Below are 26277 nucleotides of genomic sequence, written 5' to 3'. Positions count from 1 at the left end.
AAAGTTGCCCATCAGTATAGTATACTGTGTTTTTACTTCAATCATTGCCGATTTCACGTCTTTATAGAAGCTTTCAACTATTGCGTCATCATAGCTGGATGTAGGCGCGTAAGCCTGTGAGACCTTCATCTTGTATCTCCTAATGAGTTTAAATACGATACATACGACCCTTTTATTATTTATGTAGCATTCCTCTATGTTATCAGCTATATTTTTGTGAATAAAGGGCCAACCCCTTGATCTCTTCTCAGCCAAGCCATGGGCACGTCCATAATAAAGGAAATGTGCATTCTGTAGAATTGTAGAGGCCTCATCGTTCCTCCTCACCTCACTGAGCCATATCATACTCCATTTTAAACCCTCAAGTTCCTCGAATACCACAACTAGACTTGCCTCACTAGATAAGGTTCTAGTGTTAAATGTTGCCAAGGTCAGCTACCAATGACGGCCTGTCAGGACGCAAAGAATCTTAGCACCCTCTGCTGCACCGCATATCTGACCACCGCCGTGATCAGTTGCTTCGCAGCCACTCTGGACGGCAGGCCGATGGCTAACTCGCATATCAATTTGAGGGGTAGTGACCAGATACTGCACCAGGGTGGTCAATCCTTTTCAGGTTAGATAGTGCGTTACTGGCAGTGGTCAGCGGTGAGGTCCCAACCCATGCCTCCTAATGCAAATATATCATCACGTGTATCATTTTGGATCCGCTAGGGAATCGCGTAGCACCGGGATTTGAACCAAGGATCTCTTGCACACAAGGCTCATGCACTAACCACTACGCCATCGCTGCATGGATGAAGCATAATCACGTCCAAAAGCGAATCAGGTTTTGTGCCTATTTGCATACCTATTTTGCATAAACAATTGAGCCCACCTGGGTCACAGATATCACCAGTGATGACTGTTATTCTTTGCTTCCATCCACCACCTATCTAGCCATTGTAAGCAGCCACTTCGTGCATTCGGCAATGAATCTGGTAGGAGTGACGGTGGCTAAGACCCTCATCATGTGTTATAGTGAAAGCTGTACTGAGATCTCTAGAGCCCATATGCCACCGCCAACGCTGGTACCCGTATGCGCCAGGCTTTCGCGAGATATAAAATAAAAATTAAACTGAAGCTCTTTGGGAACAGAAAGGATTTGAACCCGAAACCTCTGCGTGGCCACCGAGTATTCGGTAAAAAACTGGACTACACAGGCATACATTATGATTACCTATATATGTTTTAACTAGGCCCACACAAGCTTTTTTGTTCTTGCGAAATCCTTTACTAAAACACGCTATGTCGTTGACATGTAAGGAAAGGTACCACACTAGCATATTCATATGTAATGTAACATAGTGGAAGAGCCGAATAACAACAAGGCGTAACGAAATGCCAATTCCACAACGAGTGGGTCACTCAATTTTTTCAAATCATTACAAAAGACTACACCACAATTCTTCTCAATCATCAGACACTGCACAAAGTACGCGTTATATCTTACATTGGTGTAGCTGGTACTTCACTAATCCACAGAATAGTTAACAGTAGCATACGTGGTGCTTCCCTACTTCTTGAAAGTTTCGGTGCTTTATGTGCTAGGGGGTACCTTGCACGTGTACTTATACAGAGCACCATTCCAGCCTTTGCTGTGACAGTGCTGCGTGTTCTGCGCAGGCCTGGAAACGTTTTTCATCACTCAGGTTAGCAAGGAACACTGGTGAATTTTGGGTTTTTTTGAGGCACCTAAGGCTTTCGTCTTCAGCAGCGCAAGATTTACCCATTGGCAAAGAACGCAGCTTTGGCTCCAGTTTGGCGAATGATGCAAGCACGCTCCGTACTAATGCCTTGTCCTCGCAATTGCTGATGGTGCTGTCCAGCAGGCCGTCTAACTCGGCGACGCTCCACAGGCTCCACGGAGTGTAGCGACGCAGCAGCGTTGGGTACCGCTCGGGCTCCTGCGACATTTATACTCCTAAGGCTCCCGAAAATTGGTCTCCAGCAAAAACGAGTCACACGAAACGTCATTCTATAGCTGCCTTTAAAATTCGGATTAACACCATTTTTTCGCAGAGCTGCCACATATCTAAACTTTATGGCGTTTTTCGTGATGATGTTGATGATAGAGGTTTTCCAAGTCAGAAATTTTAGCGTAGTAAAAATATAGGAACATGTACTTTAAATAGTATAATTGGGTTCAAGGTTACACAAATGTAGAAGTAGGCAAATATAAACTCGAGAAAACTCTTAGTGGGCTAGTTGGTAAAATACATTGTTTGAGACATTGTGCATATAAGCCCACTGTTAGACAAATCGACAAAGAACCTCATATGCCGCGCGTGATGATGGCTGCCTTTCGGTGACACAGCCACTTGTAAATATTGTAACTGCACTCGCTTCTGTCTCCCGTGCATCTGAGATTTCTGTGACAATATTATGTGAGCTTTAACTGCGCTTGGCACGAGACAACAAAGTATATGCAGACAGGAGGAAACCACACTGAATGCTGATATATTCAAATCACTCCATCTTGCTTCCTGAAACAACGCACAAGCGAGAAAAACAGTCACGACCACATAACAATAGCATACTCTCACTACAAGACTCCTGTCTAACCTAAATAAATCAAGCTCTTTCTTGAAAAGGTAGACAGATGTCGCACTTATATGTGGCACGCCTGGGTACACCCGAAGCTTTGAGGATTTCACGTGGCCTTCGGTTTCACCCATGAATAGATTTCACCCATGAATAATATTACTTACTTTATTGATCAAAATGACAATTATCTCTAAAAATAATGAAGATATAAAAATCATACCATAACAAGCAAGATAGAACTTCGGGTGACTGTGGATACTTTTAAGGATAAAATATCGTCGAACAGAGAACCGTACGAATGTAAAGTAGGTGGGACATGGAATTTCACTACGAGCAGGTACTTATTGCGGTTCCGTACCAGTTCGGGGCTTTTGCATGATTACGTATGAGTCGGAAGCACGGTTTCGAAGCTTTCAGCTTGCTGCTAGCTCAATTCTGCAGGAGGACGTTCAGTGTCGACAAGGTTTTCATTTCCGACAAGGTTTTTTTTCACACCTTGTTGACCCGATGAACCGACTAGTCAAACGGCGTGCCTTGCTTTCAGTGTTTTCTTCTTCGCGCGTTGGGCTAGGTTACAGTATTTTCGTGGGTGTCCGGATGTGGCTTCCGAGATTGAGCGCCGGCAGATATGGACACATCAAGGAACCAGAGCCTCCATCAGATGTCACGTTTGGCAGTGACCGTGAGGAAGGCTCCAACAGAACTCAGAAATAAGAAGCTTTTTTATTTGCGTAAACCAGTGTCCAGAAAAAATGGAAGGTACATTACTCACCACGTCAAAGAAGACGCCGGCCGTCGGTTAATCTGATCTGCAGTGAAGATCGTCGGCATTTGTGGCACCGAACATTCAACCCTCATCGCTGGTGTTCCCGCAAGCTCTCGAATAAAACTGACTATTCGCGTCTTGAGTGCAAGCTTGACAATTATCGCAAACTATCGCGATGCTTTCGAAAGCATTCGGGCATGGTCTTCGCCAAACGTTGCTGACAGTCCTTGCAGGTGTGAACCAGACACGCCAAAAAGTTTATGCACACGCGCGGCAGTATCTTGAGCTTCAGCGAAAATAAATGACGCAGGATGAAGAAAATTCAAGCGGTGGTGAGAAACTTGGTCATGGATACCTCCGAGGGACACAGAAATGTGTATTTATTGTGTTTTCTATATAGTCTTAGAGCTTTTCTTCTGCAGCACACTTCAATACATCCTGTATGAATAATTCAGTTAACCTGTTTTGTATGTTTCTTATTCAGTAAAACAAAGCAAGATGGCACAAGAAATTCAAAAACAATTCTTGTGAAAATTAAGGTTTTACAAAGCACGTGAAAAAATTGTTAGGTCAGGCAAGAAGCAAAAGTTAGGGGTTTAAGTTTCTTTACCCCAATATTTTTTTTCTGCTGACCTTGGGAATGCCAACTGCCTAAGCTGTTTGATTGAGCACGGACGCACTCAAATACTAGCACAGCTGTGAAGCTGACAACAAATACATGTGCCTATCTTTAACAACAAGCTCCCCTTCCTTCTCACTAGTACGGTCCGTGCCAAAAGTATTCGCGTCCAAAGAAGAATATACGCTACAACCACTTTTCATGACCCTGTTTGAGTGTGGGAACTGTGTAAAAGGGACGATAACTCCTGAGAACATGACAAGAGATGACTCCACTGATAGAAAGATCGTCGGTCGCATTGACTCAGATGGGGGACCTGCTACGGCTTGTCGATGTGTCTAGAGCAATTTTACAGCGTGCTCACTCAACCGCGCACGAAGTTTGCAGTTCACTAAGATTTTAAAGCGACATATCTTCGCTACCTACACTTCGTCTCAGAAGTGACGTGCACAGCTCCTTGACATGGTCATGCATACACTAGTGTTTCGCAATATAACTAGAGGGTTCGCTGGTGTTGCGATCGTTAAGCGGTTTTGGCAATTATGGGTAGTACTTGAATTTACCTAGTCTTCGTGCTTGCAGACTTCGATCATGCTTGTGGCTTTGTTTATTGCTGTATTTTCGTTTTGTTCAAAATGAGAAAACGAATAGCTGTAAACTTTCTGGCCAGATTTTAATTGGCAAACTTAAAAGTCCAAGTTGGTGAAGTGGAAATCCTCAAGAATTGCTGTTTGTCATTTTGTGACAAAGCAGCTCCAAGCCATGCGAAGCCAAGCAGAGCTGAAATAACGAAGATTAGACACATTTGTGTACTATTCATTATTCCCATGCTTGCTGAAACCCCGTGAGCTCCCATAGACACTAGCGCCACAGTTCCCTCTGGTGTATTTATAGGAAACTTTGTTGTACATTTGCCCAGTGACGTTTTCGATGATTTGGCTTGGCTGGTGTATCAAGAGAGTAACCACATCAGAAGAAGCCACCCATGACACAAGCGCAGGCAACCTTAGCCGTTGGCACACACAATCATGTACAAATATAAGGTGCATAATGCCACCTACATTTATTATAACAGCTTGTTATATTCAAAAAATAGCTCAGGAGCTTAAAATAAACGTTGTCAAGCATAGTTACAAGAAATCCTGCGAAAGCGGAAGAACGACAGCTTTTAAAAATTACGAGAAGGACTGCTAGCAGCGTTATCAACTCTCAGCGTTGCTGGAAAAAAGTACATCTTTGTTTAGAGCCTGTCTGATAGAAAAATGCTGCTTGTAAAATACCTGCATGCTTTTTGGATTAACTACTGCAGCTACAAACACTGCAAAAGTTAAGGACGAAAAAGTGACGGTGCGCGTACGCGGCCGCGCAACTTGTTGCGGGTGACCAGTGCGATGGGAGATGCGTGCCGGAGGAAGAATGTATGGTGGCCTGCCGAGCGAGCTGTAAAAAAACTTGTGAAAAAGGGAAAGACTAAAAATGCGGCGACGAGATGCAAGCAATGATAGGCCAGATCCTGTTTTCAGTGCTGATATGCTGACGTCGTAAGAGTACGTAGAATGAATAAATCGTGTGGCTCGATTTTGAAGTGACTCGAGTTGATTGATGAGATATGCTTGATGCGGGCTCCAAATGGCTGATGCGTATTCTATCTTCGTCCTTACGAGAGATTGATAAGCTACTAATTTGACATTATTAGGAGCGTGACGCAAATGGCGTTTTAAGAACCCGAGTGTTTTGTTAGCAGATGCAATGATGTTCGTAATGTGCATTGCCCAGGTTAAATCGCTACAAAGGGTTACTCCGAAATATTAATAGGAAGGAACTAATTCGAGGTTTGTGTCAGCAATTTGGTACGGGAATACTATCGGATACTACGCGTGTCATGATTATCATATCTGGACGTGTCATATGCCTTCGTCGTTCTTTCACGCCACGTGATACCCGATTTAGTATAAGTGGGGCTACCGAAACGGCGGCGAGTGCATCATGAGCGTGGTGTGGTCTCCTGTTCTTACATGACACGCGTGTCATGACTACGATGTTTGCACTAGTCCTATGCCATCGTGGTCCATTAACGTCACGTAACACCCAAATTAGTATATGTGAACTAGCGAAACAACCACGAGCGCATTATGAGCGTAGTATATAGTCATGTGCTACTTGACACGCTTGTCTTATTTATCATGTTCGGACGTATCATTTACCATCGTCGACCATTCGCGCAATGCAACACCAGATTTGGTACATGTGGAGCTAGCGAAATGGCCGCGAGCGCATCACGAGTGCGCCATGTAGTAATGTTGTTAAATTACATGCATGCCATGACTTTCATGTTAAGGTCAGTCGCTTGTGTTCCCCATGCAGTCATGTCATACCAAACCAGTTTTGCAACATGTCATGTGAATAAAACCACCAAAATAGCAGCAAGAACTTGAATTTAGGTCATGAGAATCATGACATACATGTCACGATTTTAATGTTATGTAATGTCAATTATGCGCGTCATGCAGTCACGTTATTCTTACCAATTTTGGTATCAATACCATTATTGAAACGGCCAGGAGAGCTAAATGTCGTAGGTGGCTAGATAGATAGATAGATAGATAGATAGATAGATAGATAGATAGATAGATAGATAGATAGATAGATAGATAGATAGATAGATAGATAGGTAGGTAGATAGGTGGATAGATAGATAGATAGATAGATAGAAAGATAGATAGATAGATAGATAGATAGATAGATAGATAGATAGATAGATAGATAGATAGATAGATAGATAGATAGATAGATAGATAGATAGATGGATAGATAGATAGATAGATAGATAGATAGATAGATAGATAGATAGATAGATAGATAGATAGATAGATAGATAGATAGATAGATAGATAGATAGATAGATAGATAGATAGATGCGCTCAAGGTCGTCGATGTTCGGTAAGAAATGCCTCGCATTTCATAACGGTTCAGAAACCTTCTTGTGTTACTTTTATGTGCTATAATGTGAATGCAAGGTCAAAAGCGGTATCAGCGTCTGTACAAAAGCAGCAAGAGCTGGCCGGGTGTACGGGCAGCGTCGCAGCAGCAACCAGGCAGTCTTAGCTCGTGCCTCGCGCCAACGTGTCGATGTCGCTGCAGTAGTGGGCATTCCTCTTCACTACACCTCGTCCCCCGTCGGAAAAGGAGCCATCCTGGCGACTCACGGCGAACAGAGTACGAGCGGATCGTAATAAGGTTTCAACCGCTGTACGTGAACGGTTTCACGGCCCCGAAAGCACTGGTCTGTGAATATCGTAACGGGTTCGACGATGTAGTTAACAAGTGAAGTCTGCGAGAGAATGCGGTAGGGTCCCTGGTATTTTGAAACAAGCTTCGAGGAAAGGCCTGTAGGCACAGTGGGAACCCAAAGCCACACAAGAGTGTCCGGAACAAAGTTAGGGTACTGCTGGTTATCGTCACGTCGAGATTTTTGTCTCAATTGGTCGACAGTTGTAATTGACTGGGCGAGCTTACGGCATTCCTCGGCACGGCGGGCAGCTTCAGAGATAGGCGTAGACTCGGATGAATCTGGGTGGTAGGGTAGAATGGTATCTAGTGTGGTGGAAGGGTCTCGGCCATATAACAGGAAAAATGGCGAAAAGCCCGTAGTTGCCTGTGGAACAGTGTTATATGCGTACGTCACAAAAGGGAGAATGAGGCCCAATCGGAGTCGTCTGAGGCAACATACTTTGATATCATGTCCCCTAGGGTACGGTTGAATCTTTCCGTCAAGCCATTCGTCTGCGGATGGTAGACGGTGGTAGTCCGGTGAATGATACGGCATTCGACAAGGAGTGCGTCGACGACTTCAGAGAGGAATACACGTCCTCCATCGCTGAGAAGTTCACGCGGTGCGCCGTGACGGAGAAAGAAGTTCCGCAGGAGAAAAGAGGATACGTCACGTGCTGTGGCAGCAGGCAAAGCGGCTGTTTCTGCGTATCGCGTCAAATAGTCAACAGCGACAACAATCCAACGGTTTCCGGAAGCCGTGAATGGAAGAGGCCCGTACAGATCGATCCCAATGCGGTCAAAATGCCTGGCTGGGCAAGGGATTGGCTGGATTGGACCAGTGGTATGATGAGACAGAGCTTTCCGTCGTTGGCACTGTGGGCATGACTGATTGTACTTGCGCAAAAAGGTGTACATGCCTCACACATAAAACCGGGAGGAAAGCCGAGCGTATGTTTTGAAGATGCCCGCATGTGCGCACTGAAGGTCAGCGTGGAAAGCTGAACATATTGCAGCACGAAGATGACGTGGAATGACGAGTAAACACTTTCGGCCGTCGGACTTGTCGTTCCTGAGATAAAGGAGGTCATCGCGGACCTCAAAGTGAGCCGCTTGACGGCGCAACGTTCGAGAAGATGGAAAAGTCGACGGGTCCGAAAGGAATCGCAGAAAAGTGCTGATCCGGTCATCCTTACGTTGCTCAGACGCCATGTCGCAGTTTTCTGGGAACGCAACCATTTCGTCCACGGCAGATATACATACAGAACTTTCGGAGGACACAGGTGAACGTGATAGGGCGTCGGCACCAGTGTGACGTCGACCAGACCTGTAGACAACATGCATGGCGAACTCTTGCAACCGCAAAGCCCAGCGAGCTAAACGGCCAGAGGGGTCTTTCAATGTGGTTAACTAGCAAAGCGCATGGTGATCGGTGACTACGCCGAAGGGGTGACCATAAAGGTATGGTCTAAATTTACATAGAGCTCATATAATTGCCAGACACTCCTTCTCTGTCACAGAATAGTTCTTTTCCGCTTTGGTGAGGGTACGGCTTGCGTATGCGACCACGTACTCCTCGAATCCCGATTTGCGCTGCGCGAGCACTGCGCCGAGTTCAACACCGCTGGCATCGGTGTGTACCTCAGTGGGAGCAGTCGGGTCAAAGTGACGCAAGATTGGCGGCGAAGTTAACAGGCGGCGCAACTTTTCGAAAGCATAGTCACAGGCGGGTGACCAAGCGTAACTTTTCGAGTCACTGCGCAGACGTTCACTCAAGGGGGCGCTGATCATCGCAAAATTCCGAATAAAGCGGCGGAAATAGGAGCAGAGGCCAAGAAAGCTGCGCAGATCCTTCAGAGACGCAGGTTTAGGAAACTCTGCAACTGCCCGAAGCTTGGTGGTGTCAGGAAGAATACCGTCTTTAGAGACAACATGACCGAGGATGGTGAGCTGATTTGCGCCGAAGCGGCATTTCTTCAGGTTGAGCTGAAGGCCGGCGTCAGTTAGGCACTGCAGTGCTTCATCTAGCCTGCAGAGATGCGCTGGAAAATCTGGTGAAAATATAACTACGCCACCCAAGTAGCACAAGCATGTTTTCCACTTCAGGCCACGCAAAAGATTATCCATCATCCGCTCAAATGTTGCGGGCGCGTTGCAAAGACCAAAAGGCATGACACAGAATTCGTAAAGGCCATCAGGTGTGACAAAAGCCGTTTTAGGCTGATCTTCAGGTGCCAGAGGGATTTGCCAGTAGCCACTCCGTAGGTCAATAGAAGAGAAGTACTCCGCACCTTAGAGGCAGTCAAGGGCATCGTCGATTTTCGGTATGGGATAGACCTCTTTTCAAGTTACTTTGTTAAGATGACGGTGGTCAACACAGAAGCGAATTGACCCGTCCTTCTTAACGAGAACGACTGGAGATGCCCAAGGGCTATTCGAAGGCTGGATGACGCCACGCTTGAGCATGTCAGCTACTTGGTCATCAATAACCTGGCACTCGGCTGCGGACACGCGATAGCGTCTTTGACGCAATGGCGCATTGGTACCCGTATTGATGCAGTGACACCCAGTGGACGTGTGGCCGAGGGGAGTATGCTGGCAGTCAAAGGAAGAACGGAACTTCTCCAGCAGTCGTAGAAGCTGAGCACGTTGCGAAATGGTTAAAGTGTCGGCGATGGAGCTGCTGAGTACCTCCGGCCTAGTAGTCTGCGGCGAAGAGGCATAAGTCATCCCGGCGACTTCGTGTTTGGCGGAAGGACCAGTCGACATGTCAAAAATTGCAGAAGGGTCGAGACTGTAAACCCACCCGACGCACTCACCCCAAAGTAGTGTTACAGGACATGACAAGACGTACGAGATGAGCAGTCTGCTGACGCGGTCATGAAGTTCTAGAAGGGCATAAGGTAGCGGCGAACACTTGCGGCGAACTAAAAGGGCAGATGGCGTGAAAAGGGCACTCAACTCGGCGAGCGAGTTTCAAGATACCATGGTAAGGGCGAAGGAGTGCGGCGATATGATGATGTCTTCAACAACAAATAGTTTGTCCCCGGTTTCAAGAGCATCATTTAACGGTGCGTCGCCAAACACTTCAAATTCTACCTCAGCGCGAGAGCAGTCGATGACGGCCTTGTTAGTGGAGAGAAAGTCCCAACCCAAAATGAGGTCATGGGAGCAGGAATCCAAAACTAGTAGTTCAACAACATAGATGAGGCCATCAATCGCAATGCGAGCAGTACAGGCAGCGGCTGGCGTGACGTGCTCTGCGCTGGCTGTACGAAGTGATATACTTGCTACTGGCGTCATAACCTTTTTGAGCAAGGGGCAGTCTGGCACTGATCACTGAAACTGTGGCACCAGTGTCGACAAGTGCGAGTGCAGTGACGCCGTCCACATATACGTCGAGAACATTCGTTGGGGAAGAGAGAGGCCGTGGTCTTTTCGGGGCGACGCACTTCCTGCCTCTGGAACTGCGGCAATCAGTTTTCCCGCTCCGGCGATGAAGGATGACGACGCATCGGGGATGGCGAGCGGCGTTGAGGCCATGGCGAGCGACGGTTAACAGGAGGGCGGTGGTCGGCGTATGATGACATCTGGTCAGGAGGCTGAGATCCCGTGAATGAAGGGCGCGGTGGCACATAAGGGGCAGATTCGAAGCTCTGGTGGTAGCTCTGGTGGTAGACAGGGACGCGTCGACGGCAGTATCGCGCTATGTGGCCAGGTAGGCCACAGGCAAAGCATATGGGCTGATTGTCGACTGTACGCCATTGTCCAATACTCTGGGGGTACCTTGGCTGAGCAAACCGAGCAGCAGTAGGTCGCGGTGGCACGGCTAATGGCAGTGACGTAAAAGTCTGAAGAGGTGGTCGAGCGGCCACCTGAGCATAGCTTAGAGGTGCATTTACCTCGGCACAGGCAACGGGGGTCGGCAACGGTGAAGCGTCCCGGGCAGATGGCAGAGCCGCGCAAACTTGCTCCTGGATGGCCTGGCGGAGGTTTGCTGGAAGAGGTGACTGTGGTGTGCCGACTGTCGATAGCAGCAATAGCTGACGAGCGACTTCAGCACGAACAAACTCCTTGATCTGCGATAGCAGGGACTCATGGTCAGATGTGGTGGTTAGGCTTGAGAGTGTGTCATCCGCGACGTTAGGGCGTCGCGTGAGCAGACGCTGTCGTCGGAGCTCGTCGAAACTCTGACACAACTCCATGAGCTCAGAGACGGTGACAGGGTTCTTCGAGAGCAGCATTTGAAAGGCGTCGTCGGAAATGCCTTTCATGATGTATCGTACCTTGTCAGTTTCCGCCATCGTCGGGTCGACACGTCGGCAGAGGTCGCGGATGTCCTCGGTGTAGCTAGTGAATGTTTCGCCAGTTTGTTGGGACCGGCTTCGTAGACGTTGTTCTGCGCGAAGTTTTCGCACACCAGGGCGTCCAAAAACATCTGCGATGCAGGCTTTGAAGGTCGTCCAGGTGGGGATATCCGCCTCATGGTTTCTGTTCCAGAGCTTGGCAACATCTGTTAAATAAAACATCACGGTACCAAGCTTTGTGGGATCGTCCCATTTGTTAGTAGCGCTGGCTCGTTCATAAGATTCCAGCCAATCCTCAACGTCTTTCTCATCGGTGCCGCTGAAGATGTCAGGTTCTCGCAAGAACTGGGCACCGGTACAGCTCCTGCGTGGCGAAGCCGGTGGGGGCGTGAAGACAGCGTCGTCAGGCATGACGGACGGCAGCTTTCGGCTACGCAGTTCCAGGACTGGGGAAGACCTCCGCACTCTCCACAAAAATATAATGTAAACGCAAGGTCAAAAGCGGTATCAGCGTCTGTACAAGAGCAGCAAGAGCTGGCCGGGTGTACGGGCAGCGTCGCAGCAACAACCAGGCAGTCTTAGCTCGTGCCTCGCGCCAACGTGTCGATGTCGCTTTAGTAGTGGGCATTCCTCTTCACTACAGTGCGAATGTATTTCTTAGTCGGGCTATGTCAGGCGCTGTCCGGGGCGGGGTCCGCGCGCCGACAGGTGTTATCTCTCCGCTGTCACTCCCTGTCCCATAGCAAATGCTGCGGGCGCGCGCGCTTATCCTCGCCCCTAGCAAGCGGAGCCCTCACCTCCTTGACTTGAACGTCACTTGCCACCACCTCAATGCAGTACGTTTGATACGCGTTTGTAGCGTTCATGCTGCCTTGGCAAAGCCTGAAAAGAGCACGTTCTAAGTGCGTTTGTACCGCATTTTTAACCGTGCACGCTGCCTAATAAAACTGGAAACGTATACCACGTTTCTTGCGACAGAAAAACGCCACATGCGGTGAACACCGCTATTGCCTGCGTTGTAAAAAAAACACATTCTTCTTCTAATGCTGAATTCTCACGCGTGAAACGTCGTTGTGGACGCTTCGCAATGCATTCGCATTTCCTCCTGATGCCCTTCGGGAAAATGAGGGCAATTTGTGTGTCAAGAAAGTGCTTATTTTGAACGATAATCACGTTTCAGTGGTCCGCATCAGGTTAGCGCGCTTCAAACTACCCGCCTCATGAAGAACTTGGGACTTCACTGTTCCCATGCACAATGTTGCCCGGTTTTATTGAGCGGCAGCCGACGCTCGTAGCAGCAAAATAAAAGCAGCGGAGCTACAGAAGCAACAATGGCCATTCAACAATTTTCTGCCATTGGCCAGCGAACACTATATACCTGCCGTTCTTTTGAACATAGCTCTGCGACTGCAGCAAGTAAAGGCAAAACATATCACCGTATGATTTCATATTGGTAGAGTGACATTATGAACATGCAACAGAGTTATCCCCCGTGATCAACTGTCTGCCTGGCGATTATGAATTATAAACGGCCTGTTTTCGAAAGGAAAAAACCTGTTCTCTGTAGTAGTGGTGTGTGGTGCTCGTACTTTCGTCCTCATGTCCATGTGTCGTTTTGCGCTAAATCAATACTATTGGTATGCAGAGGCGTGCGCAATATTCCTCTTCAGGAGGACTCGCTATCTGGATTCAGTGCCGACTGGTTGTGCTCTCGTGATGTCCGACAACAGCGCAGCTCTGGCCGACTGGATTAGACCCACGCCATCTCCTGTCACCGACTAGAGCTCTCGCCAGTGGTGCCCTGTCCTCGGACTCCTGAAACCATGTTCATATGTCCTGTCTTCTTACTTCCGTCGCTCCCTGTCCCGCGTCTCGCTCTCTCCTTCCCCTCTCTCTATCTCTCTATCTTTTAATCGTACCTTTTTATTCCCTTCTCTACCACCCTCCCCCGTGAGCTACTGTTGAGGTGTCCTCCCACTGAGAGACAGTTACAAGGCTCCCTTTTCTCGTCTTGTCATTTATAATCACTCCCCCCCCCCTTCAGGAGGAAGGTGGGCGAAGGTCCATCACCGTGCCCACATCTCTACTGTATCAATGTATTATATCAACTGCGCATCCCCTGAAATCGCAGCCCCCTCCTCCTTATTTTGTCACTGTATGAATTAACTTCGCGCCGCCCCTTTGTAAATTAAGGGGGACTTAATCGACCCCACCTTCGATGCACCCATCTCTGGTCATATTGTTACGTGGTTTTGGATGACGATAACAGGGCATAATAGCACACCCTGAAATGCATCTCAGATTAGACAAAAAGAGGTTGACGTTGTTTTTTGAGCTGTATTGTGGCTACGGACTGTCTTTTGTTATTTACATGTGACATTTTGGTGGAGATGGTGGGTACTCTTAACGACGGAGCTTTTCAGTGTATGCCACCTTAAGTCTGCTACCATTGCTCCGGCTGAAGACACGCCTTCACTATCTACCTCGGGAATGACAGCAACGCGGTACGTCCCCTTAGCGCAACCCCATGATCCCGGTACCTTTTCTTGAGAAAACAACGCGAATGTGGACAAGTGGCTTAGTATGTACAAGCGCGTCAGCAATCAGTATGGCTGGGACCCAGCCGTTGTGGTCGCGAATGCCATATTTCATCTTGACAAGAGTCCTGGCATGTGGTTTGATACCGACGAACACGAAGTGACATGGTGGGAAATGTTTAAACAACGGCTCCACGACCTTTTTGGCAACCTATTTGGTCAACAGCTTCATACTCGGAAGCGATTGTCTCTACGTACACAGATGTCCACCAAACCCCACTTGACATAATCAAGACGTGTTAGCCTTGTTCCAAAGGCCGATACCAACATGGCTTAGGCTGACGTTGCATATGTTGAAAGGCATCACCGACGATGCGTTCAATCTGCTTGTCTTTACAAACGTGCCGACCATCGACACCGTAATCAAAGAGTGCCGCCGTCTCGAGCAGGTGAAGAGTCGAGGCATTTTGCACCAATTACACCACCTACCCTACATCACTGCAACACCATCTTACGAAGCCACCCCTTGTCGGCCGTCTACAACCAAAAACGTGACGCGCATCGTTCGACGTGAACTCGAGGCCGCTTACCCGGCTGCTAACAAACCTACGTTGCCTGAGACCTAGACGCCAGCTGTCCCCTTGATCCAGGCCCACCTGGAATTCGATAACCTGGGTTTCCTGTCCACTGTATGCACCATGAATAATACCGATCTCTCATTACCTTCTGTCAACATGACACGCCGCTGTGCGTACTCCCTTCGAACCAGGAACCCGTCTGAATGGTGAACAACTGGTGATAAGACAATGTGCTTCCGCTGTGGTCACATGGGACACATCGCTGCTCACTGCCGCAGCCAGTGGTCATCTACGCTTTCTGGCCATTATTCCACCTACAGTAACCCATTCTGTCCAGAGAATTACTGTTATCTGACCCGCACTGAGTCTTAAGCACTTACTGCTGCCCTTTCCCATTGTCGCCGCCGCCTCAAAAACGCCCTTCCCATCCAAATACGCGATGACACTCTCTCTTGCTTGTCGCTTAAGCGCCTGATGTCTCCCAAAAACTAAGCTGCACAGTGTCTGGAGGTGAAACTGCCCAGTCGACCTTACCCAAAAATCTTCTGTTGCTCTTACGTTTAAACCGGACCACCCTTGAAATATATGTTGATGGCATATGGGTTGAAACTTTGATTGATGCGGGCGCACAAGTCTCTATTATCAGTTCGTATTTTTGTCGATGCATGAAGAAGGCCATCACGCCTCTCTTGACCAGTGTTGTGCAAGTAGCGGATGGCGAACAATCCTTGTCAACGGTATGCATACAGCTCAACTTACCGTAGCCGGTAATCAAGTGGTCGTCCTTTTTACCGTTACTGCAACATGTCACGACGACCTCAAACTAGGCCTCGATTTTCTTGCCTCCAATTTCGCTCTGACTGATTTCTCTGCTGGCGTGCTCGGCCATCTCCAAAATCAGTGACACACCATACCAACCTGCATGCCGATTACGATGCAGCGACTTTGTTCACTTGCCCTCCAAAACTGTGACGTACGTCGTTTTCCTGTGCTCATCAATTGTGCCCTACGGTGACTATTTCGCTATGCCTCTCACCGACGTACTCCTTGCACATAATGTTGCAGTTCCCTACATGGTGCTCAGCATCACAGCCAACAGCACTTGTCTACAACTTGTAAATTTCGGCATCATGGATCAAGCGCTTCCACAAGGCGTTTCTGTAGTCAACTCTTGTCCATTGCTCGATTTACAAATCGAAGTTCTTGCCACAGACACCCTTGTTTCAACGCGACGCACACCAGCCTCCGCACATTCAGGCAGCCGTCGATTTATAGACATAATCACCACTGATCTTCAAACTTCGCAAGTTGAAGCCCTCTGGCGCCTTCTCGAGGACTACCAGGATATTTTCGGGTTCCGCGACCGCCCTTTAGGGCAGACGTTCTTTGCCCAGCACTGCATACACACAGCTGATGTTAAATAGCGCACTGCACAGGGCAATTTTTGCGTCCTGGGCCAAGCAGGGCCCAAAAACTTCATGCTCTGGCTTGCCCGGGCCCGACCCGGTGCTTTTAAATATGACCCGTCCTGGCACAGGCCCGAAAACTGGGCCTGGCTTGACCCGGCCTGTTTCGGACAGTTATTCCTTGAATTTAAATGAGACAGTGTCCACTCTTCGGTTATTGGCAAGATATCTGCTTACACAAGATATATCTTAATGAGTGTTCGGGAACTTCTTTCAGCTCCACGACTTTCTGTGGTATACTGCAAGCACTTTCAGGTAATTACGCCCGTAGCACTTTTCCAAAATGATTGCAGGGTACTATGAAATATATTTGTAGCAGAGCTGGCTGTCTCATGTACGCAGTGCTAGAAACATAATGCTATTTTGGCATTCAAAAGAATGACTACAAGATATTCTACCCCATGTGGTGGAAAAAATTGCTGACATTTATTGTTTGGGTTTACATGAATTGCATGCGAGCCGGCGCTTCTGAGTAAAATAACACGTCTTCTGCAGATGTTATTTATTACGCCATCTAATAAAAAACACGCTCGAGCTGCTTCTGTGAGGAATACATCAGTCTGGGCAGCATTACACAAATCAAAGCTATCGTGCCCACTCTTTGGCTGTCTCCAACGTGCACTGTTTTCGCGCCCTAAACAAGAAGGTTGTGTTCTCTACCATTCTTCTTCGAGTCGCCGCCACCGCAGTTTCACAGATCTTTCAAAGTGAGCCACAGCTATTAGCAAGATAGCCACCGTACTTGTTGTTACTTGAAGAGGCCTATCTCATCGTCTTCTTGTGGCGGCCTTCGATAATTGACAGCGTAATGTCGCTGTGAGAAAATCTCTCTGGAGCCTATGCTGGCGCTCAGCGCAGTGCCTTCCAACATCATAGCGTACATTCGAACAGTCCAAGGATCGACAAGCTTCTGCCACACTATCCTTCTTCGTCTCTTCAGTCCGTGTCGAACGAAGTTTTCTACATTCAAGCAAGATCGTACTCAGAGTTGTCAAAATAGCTGTCAAATAAATGGCTGAAGTGAACCAGCCGGTGGCTTCTTTAGCGCTTCCCGTCGAACACGGTGTATCGGGTGTCCGGAACGCAATCCCCCACAAGGACCACAAGAAGAAGAGTGGGTTCCGCAGTCGCCGATGTCCCAAGGCCTCTGTGCGAACAGAGAAGGGAAGTGTGGCTGTGGTTGCAGGCTTTTAGCTCGGGGTAGTGACATGTACGAGAAAGAGATCCGTCGCAGAAAGAAAAAAGCGGCGCCTATAGCGGGGGGGGGGGGGGGGTGAAGGTTAACAAAAAGTGGCATGTATGCCAGAGAAACTTCGATAAACCAAGCGACAGGCGGTCTTTAAATTTTTAACATCTAACGCGCAGTGCTTGTGGCACCCTCAGCTTCCTAATCAAGCAACTATGCAGTCTGCAAAATAGTGCGATGCAAGCAGGTTGGTCCTCTGCATACACCAAGAAAAGACAAGCTAAGCACGTGTAATCTAAATACTTTCAGTTGTTTTTACAAAGCAAGGGCTCATGTCTACAGTGTTGATGTATGTTACTTGTCCGTTATATTTGAAAACAGCCGAAATTGAGTGAAGAAGTCTGACGGGATGCAAAACTCCTGAACTTGGGGTGCCGCAGTAGCCGTCACGCCTTTATGTGGTAAAAGGTGCAATAAACACATGTTTGTGCCACCGCTGTTCCTGTTCAATAAGGTACAACAGCAAATCAGCCTGTATTTCGATATAAGGGCGTGTATACGCTGTTTGGTTTTGTTATTTTGTGAGGTTCAACATCCCGAAGCAAGCCAGGTTAGGTATGTGAGATGCCGCAGTTGAGGACTTCAGCCAATTAGACCACCTTGAGTGCATTAGCATGCACTGAAAACAGAATGCACAAGATGTCCAGCATTTTGCTCCCTCGGTATGCTACACGTAATTTCGAGAAACCCGTAACATAGCATAAGCATGCACTGAAAACGAAATGCACAAGATGTCCAGCAGTTTGCTCTCTGTGTGGTACACGTAATTTAAAAAAACTCGTAACATAGCAGTAGCAGGCACTGAAAACGGAATGCACAAGATGTCCAGCATTTTGCTCCCTCGGTATGCTACACCTAATTTCAAGAAACTCGTAACATAGCAGTAGCATGCACTAAAAACGGGATGCACAAGATGTCCAGCATTTCGCTCCCTCGGTATGCTACACGTAATTTCAAGAAACTCGTAACATAGCAGTAGCATGCCCTGGAAACGGGATACACAAGATGTCCAGCATTTTGCTCCCTCGGTATGCTACACCTAATTTCAAGAAACTCGTAACATAGCAGTAGCAGGCACTGAAAACGGAATGCACAAGATGTCCAGCATTTTGCTCCCTCGGTATGCTACATGTAATTTAAAGAAACTCGTAACATAGGTTCCCATCAAAATTTTGGCTTCAAGGCGCTCTTAGATAGCGTAAGAAAAGCTTTGCCACGTGGTGCTGCTGCAACAGGAACGGTACCCTGCTGACGCTATCCCCCGTATTCACAAACGCTCCTTCACTCAAAGGCTCTCCTCGACTTGAAAAAGTCGATAGGATCGCCGTTTCTTGGCAGACCAAGTCACTGCATATCGGCAATATTCTGCAGCAATTCTTCAAAAGCGCAGCGTCAATTTCAGTCGAGCAGCGGCGCAGTGCTCAACTCAGTGAAGTGGAGGATGGGATTCGAGTCGAGGAGCATTTCTGAATACGGTGGTATATAGTGTATATAAGATGTGCGCACTTTATCTAGAAAAATTTTTCAAGCATGCAGATATGCTCGCCCTTTTTTTCGCCTGCATGCTCCGTAAGAACGCCAATGTGACTCGTGAATGATGAATATCACCGGAGCTGTTGTTGGTGTGCTTTATGAGCGAAATGGAGAGCGACTCTTATCACAGGCGCACCAATTATTGCAAATGTTGTCAACTTTTTGTGCCAGCGGAACAGTTGCAAATGAAGCACTTGGCATACAGCCGAAGTATCCAGCATTTAATGGGCATGCCTATAGTGAAGAAGAAATTTATGGTTATTTTTCCCGCCTACTTTCGTATTTTTCGTACTTTCGCAGTAATACATAGGCGTTCTCATTTGTCAAAGCGCAAGTGTTCTCATGACACTCGGAAACGTGGAAACACTCCCGCGGACCCATTAAGAGCCCTATATAAAGGTAACACCATGACTGCGTGCCACGCTCATGATGCGCTCGCGGCCGTTTCGCTAGCGTCACATATACCAAATTTTGTATTACTGTACATGAATGAATGACGAAGGTATTACACTCGTTCTAACATAATAAACATGAGATGCGTGTCATGTATTAACATGGAGGAGGAGGAGGAGGATTGAAAGAGGAAGGACAGGGAGGTTAGCCATGTATTAACATGCCTACATGCTACGTTCATGATGCGCTCGCGGTCGTTTCGCTAGCTTCACGTGTACCAAACTCGGTATTACGTGACGCGAACGGACGACATAGGTAAATGACACATACAAACATGATAATCATGATATGCATGCCATGTAACAACATGACTACATGCCACATTGATGATGCGCTCACAGCCGTTTCGCTAGCTCCACATATGCCAAATTTGATATTACGTGACGCCAATGGATGACGAAGGTATGTGACTGGTGCAAACATAATAATGCTGACACGCATGCCATGTAAGAACATGACAACATACCACGCTCATAGCGTGCTCGTGGCCGTTTCGCTAGCTCCACATGTACTAAATTTGGTATCACGTGACATGAATAGAAGTCGAAGGTAAACGACACATCCAAACATGATAATCGAGACACGGAAGTCATGTACGGCATCATTTACCTCCACCTCATAACGCTGCGCTGATATTTAGGTGACATGTCAACATTTCTCATACGGGCTTCAAATATCATTGATTCTCACTGTACGTGGGATCTGCCAGTTTTTTGTTACATGACGCACATGTCATGATTTTCTTATTAGGGTCTGTCGCTTGTGTTCGCCATGCAATCATGTCATGCCATATCAGTTTTGCAACATGCCATGTGAACGAAACCAACGCAGGAGCTGCAGGAGTATGAAATGTAAATCATGACTTTCATGACATACTTGTCATGATCATAATGATCATACGTGTCATGAGTCAAATATGTTCTTCGTACAGTCATGTTATGCCATGCCAAGTTTGGTATCGATATCATCAATGAAACGGCCAGGAGAGCTAAAAGTCGTAGGTGGCTAGATAGATAGATAGATAGATAGATAGATAGATAGATAGATAGATAGATAGATAGATAGATAGATAGATAGATAGATAGATAGATAGATAGATAGACAGATAGATAGATAGATAGATAGATAGATAGATAGATAGATAGATAGATAGATAGATAGATAGATAGATAGATAGATAGATAGATAGATAGATAGATAGATAGATAGATAGATAGATAGATAGATAGATACGCTCAAAGTCACCGAAGTCCACTAGGAAATGCTTCGCATTTAAAAACCGTGGCCATATTGGAATGAATGCTTGACTAGCAGCACTGCGATGACGGTTTCTTAGGGGCGAAGCTCCTTAAAGTGGCACCCATTCGTTCCTTGTCGTAGTGCGTAACCAGTCTTGCGTTTTAACCTGCGAATCTCCCACCTGCACGTTTTGACGTGCAGGTGGGAGATTTCTCCTGTGCGTTGTTGCAGAACAAAAAATTCGCAGCGTGCGCGTTAACTAAAAGCCGAATTCTCCTGTCTCTCATTCCTCATTAGCAGCCATTGGCATGTACACTGAGCACTATGTGACAAGAAAGGGTTGCTACGTTATACTCGCTGGGCGTAACCTCCTTGGTTTTAGACAGGATTGATCGATGTGTGGGGTTTAATGTCCCAAAACCATCACATTATGAGAGACGCCGTAGTGGAGGGCTCCGAAAACTTAGACCATCTGGGGTTCTTTAAATTGCACCTTAATCTGAGCACACGGGCCTACAACATTTCCACCTCCATCGGAAATGCAGCCACCACAGCCGGGATTTGATCCCGCGACCTGCGGGTCAGCAGCCGAGTACCTTAGCCACTGGACCACCACGGCGGGGTTGGTTTTACACAGGTTTAACGAGCGTTGGGCTGCAGTACCATGAATACAGTGAACTAGTATATACCATAAACTCGAGGTCGTTAAAGGTGGGAAGTAGACACGAAGCGTAAGCCGCGTAAGAAAGTGTACGTGTGCCACCTCTCGTTTAGTCTTTGGAATGTCCGCTGGATGGCGGTGCTTCTATATGCGGAATATATGATGAAAAGATGCGAGATGGTGATACTTGGAGTGTTGACTAGATGGACGAACGAACACACAAACAGATGCATGGACGGACGCACGGATGGCTGCACGGACGGATGAACGCATGGACGGACGCAAGGGCGCATGCATGAACGAACGCAGGAACGGACGCATGGATGGACGGTTGATAAAACGCACGGACGGTCACACAGACGGACGCATGGACGAACGGAAACAAGAATGAATGAACGGACGGATGCTTCGCCCCACTCCCCATCATTCACCCCGTAAATATGCTGCCATTTTTTTAATGTGCCCATTTTGACAATCGGGATGCCAGGTGATTCTGGTGCGGTGTGCGGACCTTCCTGAAAAGTGAAAGTTCTACCGGTAAGGTGTCCCAAAGCAGCGCGCTTTGGCTCCTAAATGCCGCGTTCTGGTCAACTAGTCAAGCGTGAAACGTTCCTGAAGGTGCGTTTATTACACCCTTTAGCTGCTTTGTATAAGTGCATACGCTTAAGTATTTGTAACAACTGGCATGCACTAGACGCGCATTACACGTGCTCCTGGTGTTTCAATAAAACTGATACTCGCTTCGCAGATCCGCGTCGACGTACGCCGACGGAGTCGCACGAAAGCATTCGCGTTAAATGTTTCACAGCTAAACTTGACAGCGTGCTTTATTTCGGATCGCACAAGGTAAGTAGAAAAGAGCGACACCGTTTTCTGTTGTTTCGCGGCAACCGAGCATTGTTGAAAACCTCGGATGTTGCATTAGACGAGCACCGCGAAACAAGCGTGGCTGACTTGGCACCAACACAAATGCTCCTCATCTTCAGTTAATGCATGCCGGAAGGAAAAATATAGACTGCAGTGGTGCGCATCGTGATTTAGGCACAACAAGCTGGCCCAACACGTGACCAAAGCGTCAGCGCGCGCGGTTGGTTTTAGTTCTCTCGGTTTGATTTTGTTTTGCAAAGTGCTTCATCGCTCGTAGTGCAAAGCACTGCCGTGAACGATGTGCTCACGTTTCTCGGCTTTGGCGCCAAATTACAGTGTTTCTTCGAAGCTAAAAGATTTTTCGCTATCAATGATGTTATAATGTTACGGGTAACTTATTTAATAAATTAAATACGATGCACCGTGTTCGGCGAACAAGATGGCGACAGTTCATCAACAACCAGCCACCAACGTCGTCTTTCTCTTTCTTGCAGACAGGCTGTGCCGGCTGTTGCGTATCATGACCCCCCTGTGGTAGAAGCACCGTCTCGGTGCTTGAGCAACTCGGATGCGGTAGGAGGAGGGTGATAAGCCTTGGGTCGAGCTATGTGCACGATGTCACTCGAAGGTGACGATGATGACGTTGAATCAGCTGGAACGATTTCGTATGTAACCTGGCGAACGACGCGGTATGGTCCAGTGTAGCGTGACAGCAGTTTTTCAGAAAGCCCTACACGCCGAGTGGGGACCAGTGGAGGACAAGGGAACCCGGTGAAAAGTGCACGTTTCGATGATGGGAATCGTGGAGCTGCCTTTGGTGCTCCTGTGAAGCCTGCAGGCGGCTGTGGGCGAGTTGGCGTGCGTGGTCGGCTCGCGCGATGGCTTCGCCGGCATACTCCGTGACCGAGGGCAGCAAGGTGTCAAATGGTAGGGCGGGTTCTCGGCCGTATAGAAGATAGAATGGTGAATAGCCGGCAGTGTCGTGACGTGACGAATTATATGCGAACGTCACAAATGGCAAATGAACGTCCCAGTCCTGGTGGTCGGCCGCTACGTATTTAGAAAGCATGTCGGTTATGTAGCGGTCGAGGCGCTCCGTAAGACCGTTCGTTTGCGGATGGTACGAAGTGGCAAACTTGTGCTTGGAAGAGCAAGAGCACAGGATTTCATAAGCGACAGCTGATAGGAAGGTCCGGCCCCAGTCAGTGAAAAGTTGGCGTGCAGCTCCGTCTCCGAAAATAATATTATATACCAGAAAGTCCACCACATCGGTTGCGCAACTTGTCGGAAATGCGCGTCGGATAGCGTACCGTATCGCATAGACAGTGGCAACAGCAATCCCTTTGTTTCCTGAGCTGGAGATCGGGAATGGGCCAAGCAGGTCGAGGCCGACTCGAAAAAAAGGTTCAGTGGGAATGTCGATCGGCTGAAGGAATTCAGCTGGTAGAAAGGATGGCTTTTTGCGGTGCTGGCAGGGCTCACAAGTGGCGACGTAGCGTCCAACAAAACGGGCAAGACCAGGCAAAAAAAAAGAAGCGACGACGTACATGGTCGTACGTGCGAGACGCGCAAGGGGCCCGCCAAGGGAGCGTCATGAAGTTGGTTGAGGACAGTCGCACGAAGATGTGCTGGTATGACGGGGAGCAAGTCATGGCCATATGGATGGAGGTTACGGCAATACAGGATGCCGTCTTTTACCAGGAACATTTGTAGAGATGCGTCGCGAGGCATTGACTCAAGCTTGTCCATGATGGTTCGCAGGGAAGTATCCAGGCGTTGTTCGTGGCCAAGGTTGAGTAGCTGCGTCACAGATAGAAGGTCTGGAAAGGTGTCAGTATGGGCAGCCTCTTCCACATGGTAGCGTGATAAACAATCAGCATCTTGATGTGACCGCCCTGTTTTGTACGTTACGGTGAACGTGTATTCTTGTAATCGTAGGGACCGACGAGCGAGGCGTCCTGTGGGATCCTTGAGTGAGGCCAGCCAGCAGAGCGCGTGGTGGTCGGTCACTACCCGGAATGGATGCCCGTATAAGTATGGGCGAAACTTGGCGACTGCCCACACAAGAGCGAGACACTCACGTTCCGTGATTGAATAGTTGCGCTCGGCTGTAGATAGCAGGCGGCTTACATATGCTATAACATGGTCATGTCCACGTTGATGTTGCATTAGCATTGCCCCGATGCCATGCCCACTAGCGTCAGTGCGAACCTCGGTTGGAGCTGATGGATCAAAATGGGCTAAAATTGGCGGTGTTGTAAGGAGCGTCGTGATCTGGGAAAAAAATGAGGCTTGAGCAGCGCCCCAGAAAAACGGGGTGTCCTTCTTCAGGAGGTTTGTGAGTGGGCGTGCAATGATGGCGAAGTCCTTCACAAACCCTCGAAAGTAGGAGCACAAGCCCACAAACTGCGGACGTCCTTTGTTGACTTCAGAACAGGAAAGTCCGTGACGGCGCGAATTTTTTCGGGATCCGGGTGGACTCCTGCGGCGTCGATGATGTGGCCAAGTACGGTTATTTGACGACGAGCAAAGTTCAGTTGAAGTCCTGCTCGAGGAAAAACTTCAAGAATCGCCGATAAACGCTTGAGATGGGAGTCGATTGTGGGCGAAAAAATGATAACGTCGTCTAAATACCATAAGCAGGTGGACCATTTAAACCCTTGGAGCAATGAGTACATCATTCTTTCGAATGTGGCCGGCGCATTACAGAGACCAAAGGGCATAACTTTGAAGTGATAAAGCCCGTCAGGAGTGACGTATGCGGTCTTCTCATGGTCCATCTCATCCACAGCGATCTGCCAATAGCCAGATCGAAGGTCGATAGTGGAAAAATACGTAGCACCGTAAAGGCAGTCTAAGGCATCGTCGATTCCAGGCAACGGATAAACATCTTTCTTCGTAATTTTGTTGAGATGCCTATAATCTACACAAAAGCGCCATGTCCCATCCTTCTTTCTAATCAGGACGACAGGAGAAGCCCAGGGGCTACAAGAGGGTTCGATTATGTCTTTTGCAAGCATCTTTTTGACTTCCTGTTGTATGACTGAGCGCTCGGACGCGGAAACACTGTATGGACGTCGGTGAATTGACTCGCGTCACCAGTATTGATGCGATGAGTAACAACACTCGTTCGGCTTAAAGCTGTGCTGGCGAAGTCATCGCGCGAGCTGACCATGCACGCCAACTCGCCCGCAGCCGCCTGCAGGCTTCACAGGAGCACCAAAGACAGCTCTACGATTCGGGTAACTTATTTAATAACTACGATACGGGTAACTCTACGATAAGGGTTACTTATTTAATAAATTAAATACGATGCACCGTGTTCGGCGAACAAGATGGCGACAGTTCATCAACAACCAGCCACCAACGTCGTCTTTCTCTTTCATGCAGACAGGCTGTGCCGGCTGTTGCGTATCAATATTGACACGTCTCAAGGAATGAAGCGCAAGATTATTGCGAGAAGTTGAAGAGTAAGTCTTAATCCGTGGCCGTGCCCTGTTGCAGGTATGGTTGTTTCTGGGATAACGTTGCGCTGCAGCTCGTATTTCTGTACGTGGTGTATGTTACCATTTCAGAATTTAAGGTCTTAACTTGTAAATCGAGGGTAAACACCACGGTTTTTAAACCTCCCTTTGGTAGCGATGAACAAAATTGTGAGCCGGAGTTTACTTTTCTCCGTCATTAGCCGATGCATGTTGCAGGCTTTGTAATGAAAATCGCTTGCTTACGATGACATACTGCTCGTTGCTGTTACCATGCTGTTACCCAGCCGGCCGCTCGCAAAAGCGAACTCTCGGTCAAACCACTATTGGTTCGTAGGAGTCAAATGATGTCTCCAAAGCAGGCTATGGCGTGATTAACTCAAACTATATCGGCAAATATGTGTCCCTGCGGAAACTGCGGCCGGCCACTCGCGCAAGTAAACAGCTGGTACGATCGCCATGTGTTGTCCCGGCATTGCGCTTTCGGTGGTGGTTATGCTACAGTGTACTACTTATGCTGTAAATAAATCAAACTACCGGCAAATAGCTGTACCGGTGTAAACTGCTGGCACTCTTCACTTGACGGCCGCTCGCGAAAAGAAACTCCAACAGATGCCCGTGCCGGCAAAATGCGTTTTGCTACACGAAGCCGAAATTAGCCATGTAA

General features: G+C 47.9%; 1 protein-coding gene across 4 annotated transcripts in view; it reads right to left on the bottom strand.

Annotated features, from left to right (window-relative positions):
- The window catches only part of LOC119174088 (hydroxylysine kinase), a 294965-nt gene that overhangs the window by 46218 nt on the left and 222470 nt on the right, over positions 1-26277 (bottom strand). For 3 of the 4 annotated variants that reach the window (XM_075896241.1, XM_037424888.2, XM_075896240.1), the window contains one exon: positions 1769-1946. In XM_075896241.1, coding sequence (XP_075752356.1) covers positions 1769-1946 — 178 coding nt within the window. The remainder of the gene's footprint in view (positions 1-1768; positions 1947-26277) is intronic. The other variant, XM_075896242.1, reaches the window with a different exon arrangement.

This window comes from Rhipicephalus microplus, chromosome 5 (genome assembly GCF_043290135.1).
Source record: "Rhipicephalus microplus isolate Deutch F79 chromosome 5, USDA_Rmic, whole genome shotgun sequence".
NCBI classification, from domain to species: domain Eukaryota; kingdom Metazoa; phylum Arthropoda; class Arachnida; order Ixodida; family Ixodidae; genus Rhipicephalus; species Rhipicephalus microplus.
Note: the sequence above shows the minus strand (reverse complement) of the source record. Positions and strands in the feature narration are given on the sequence as shown.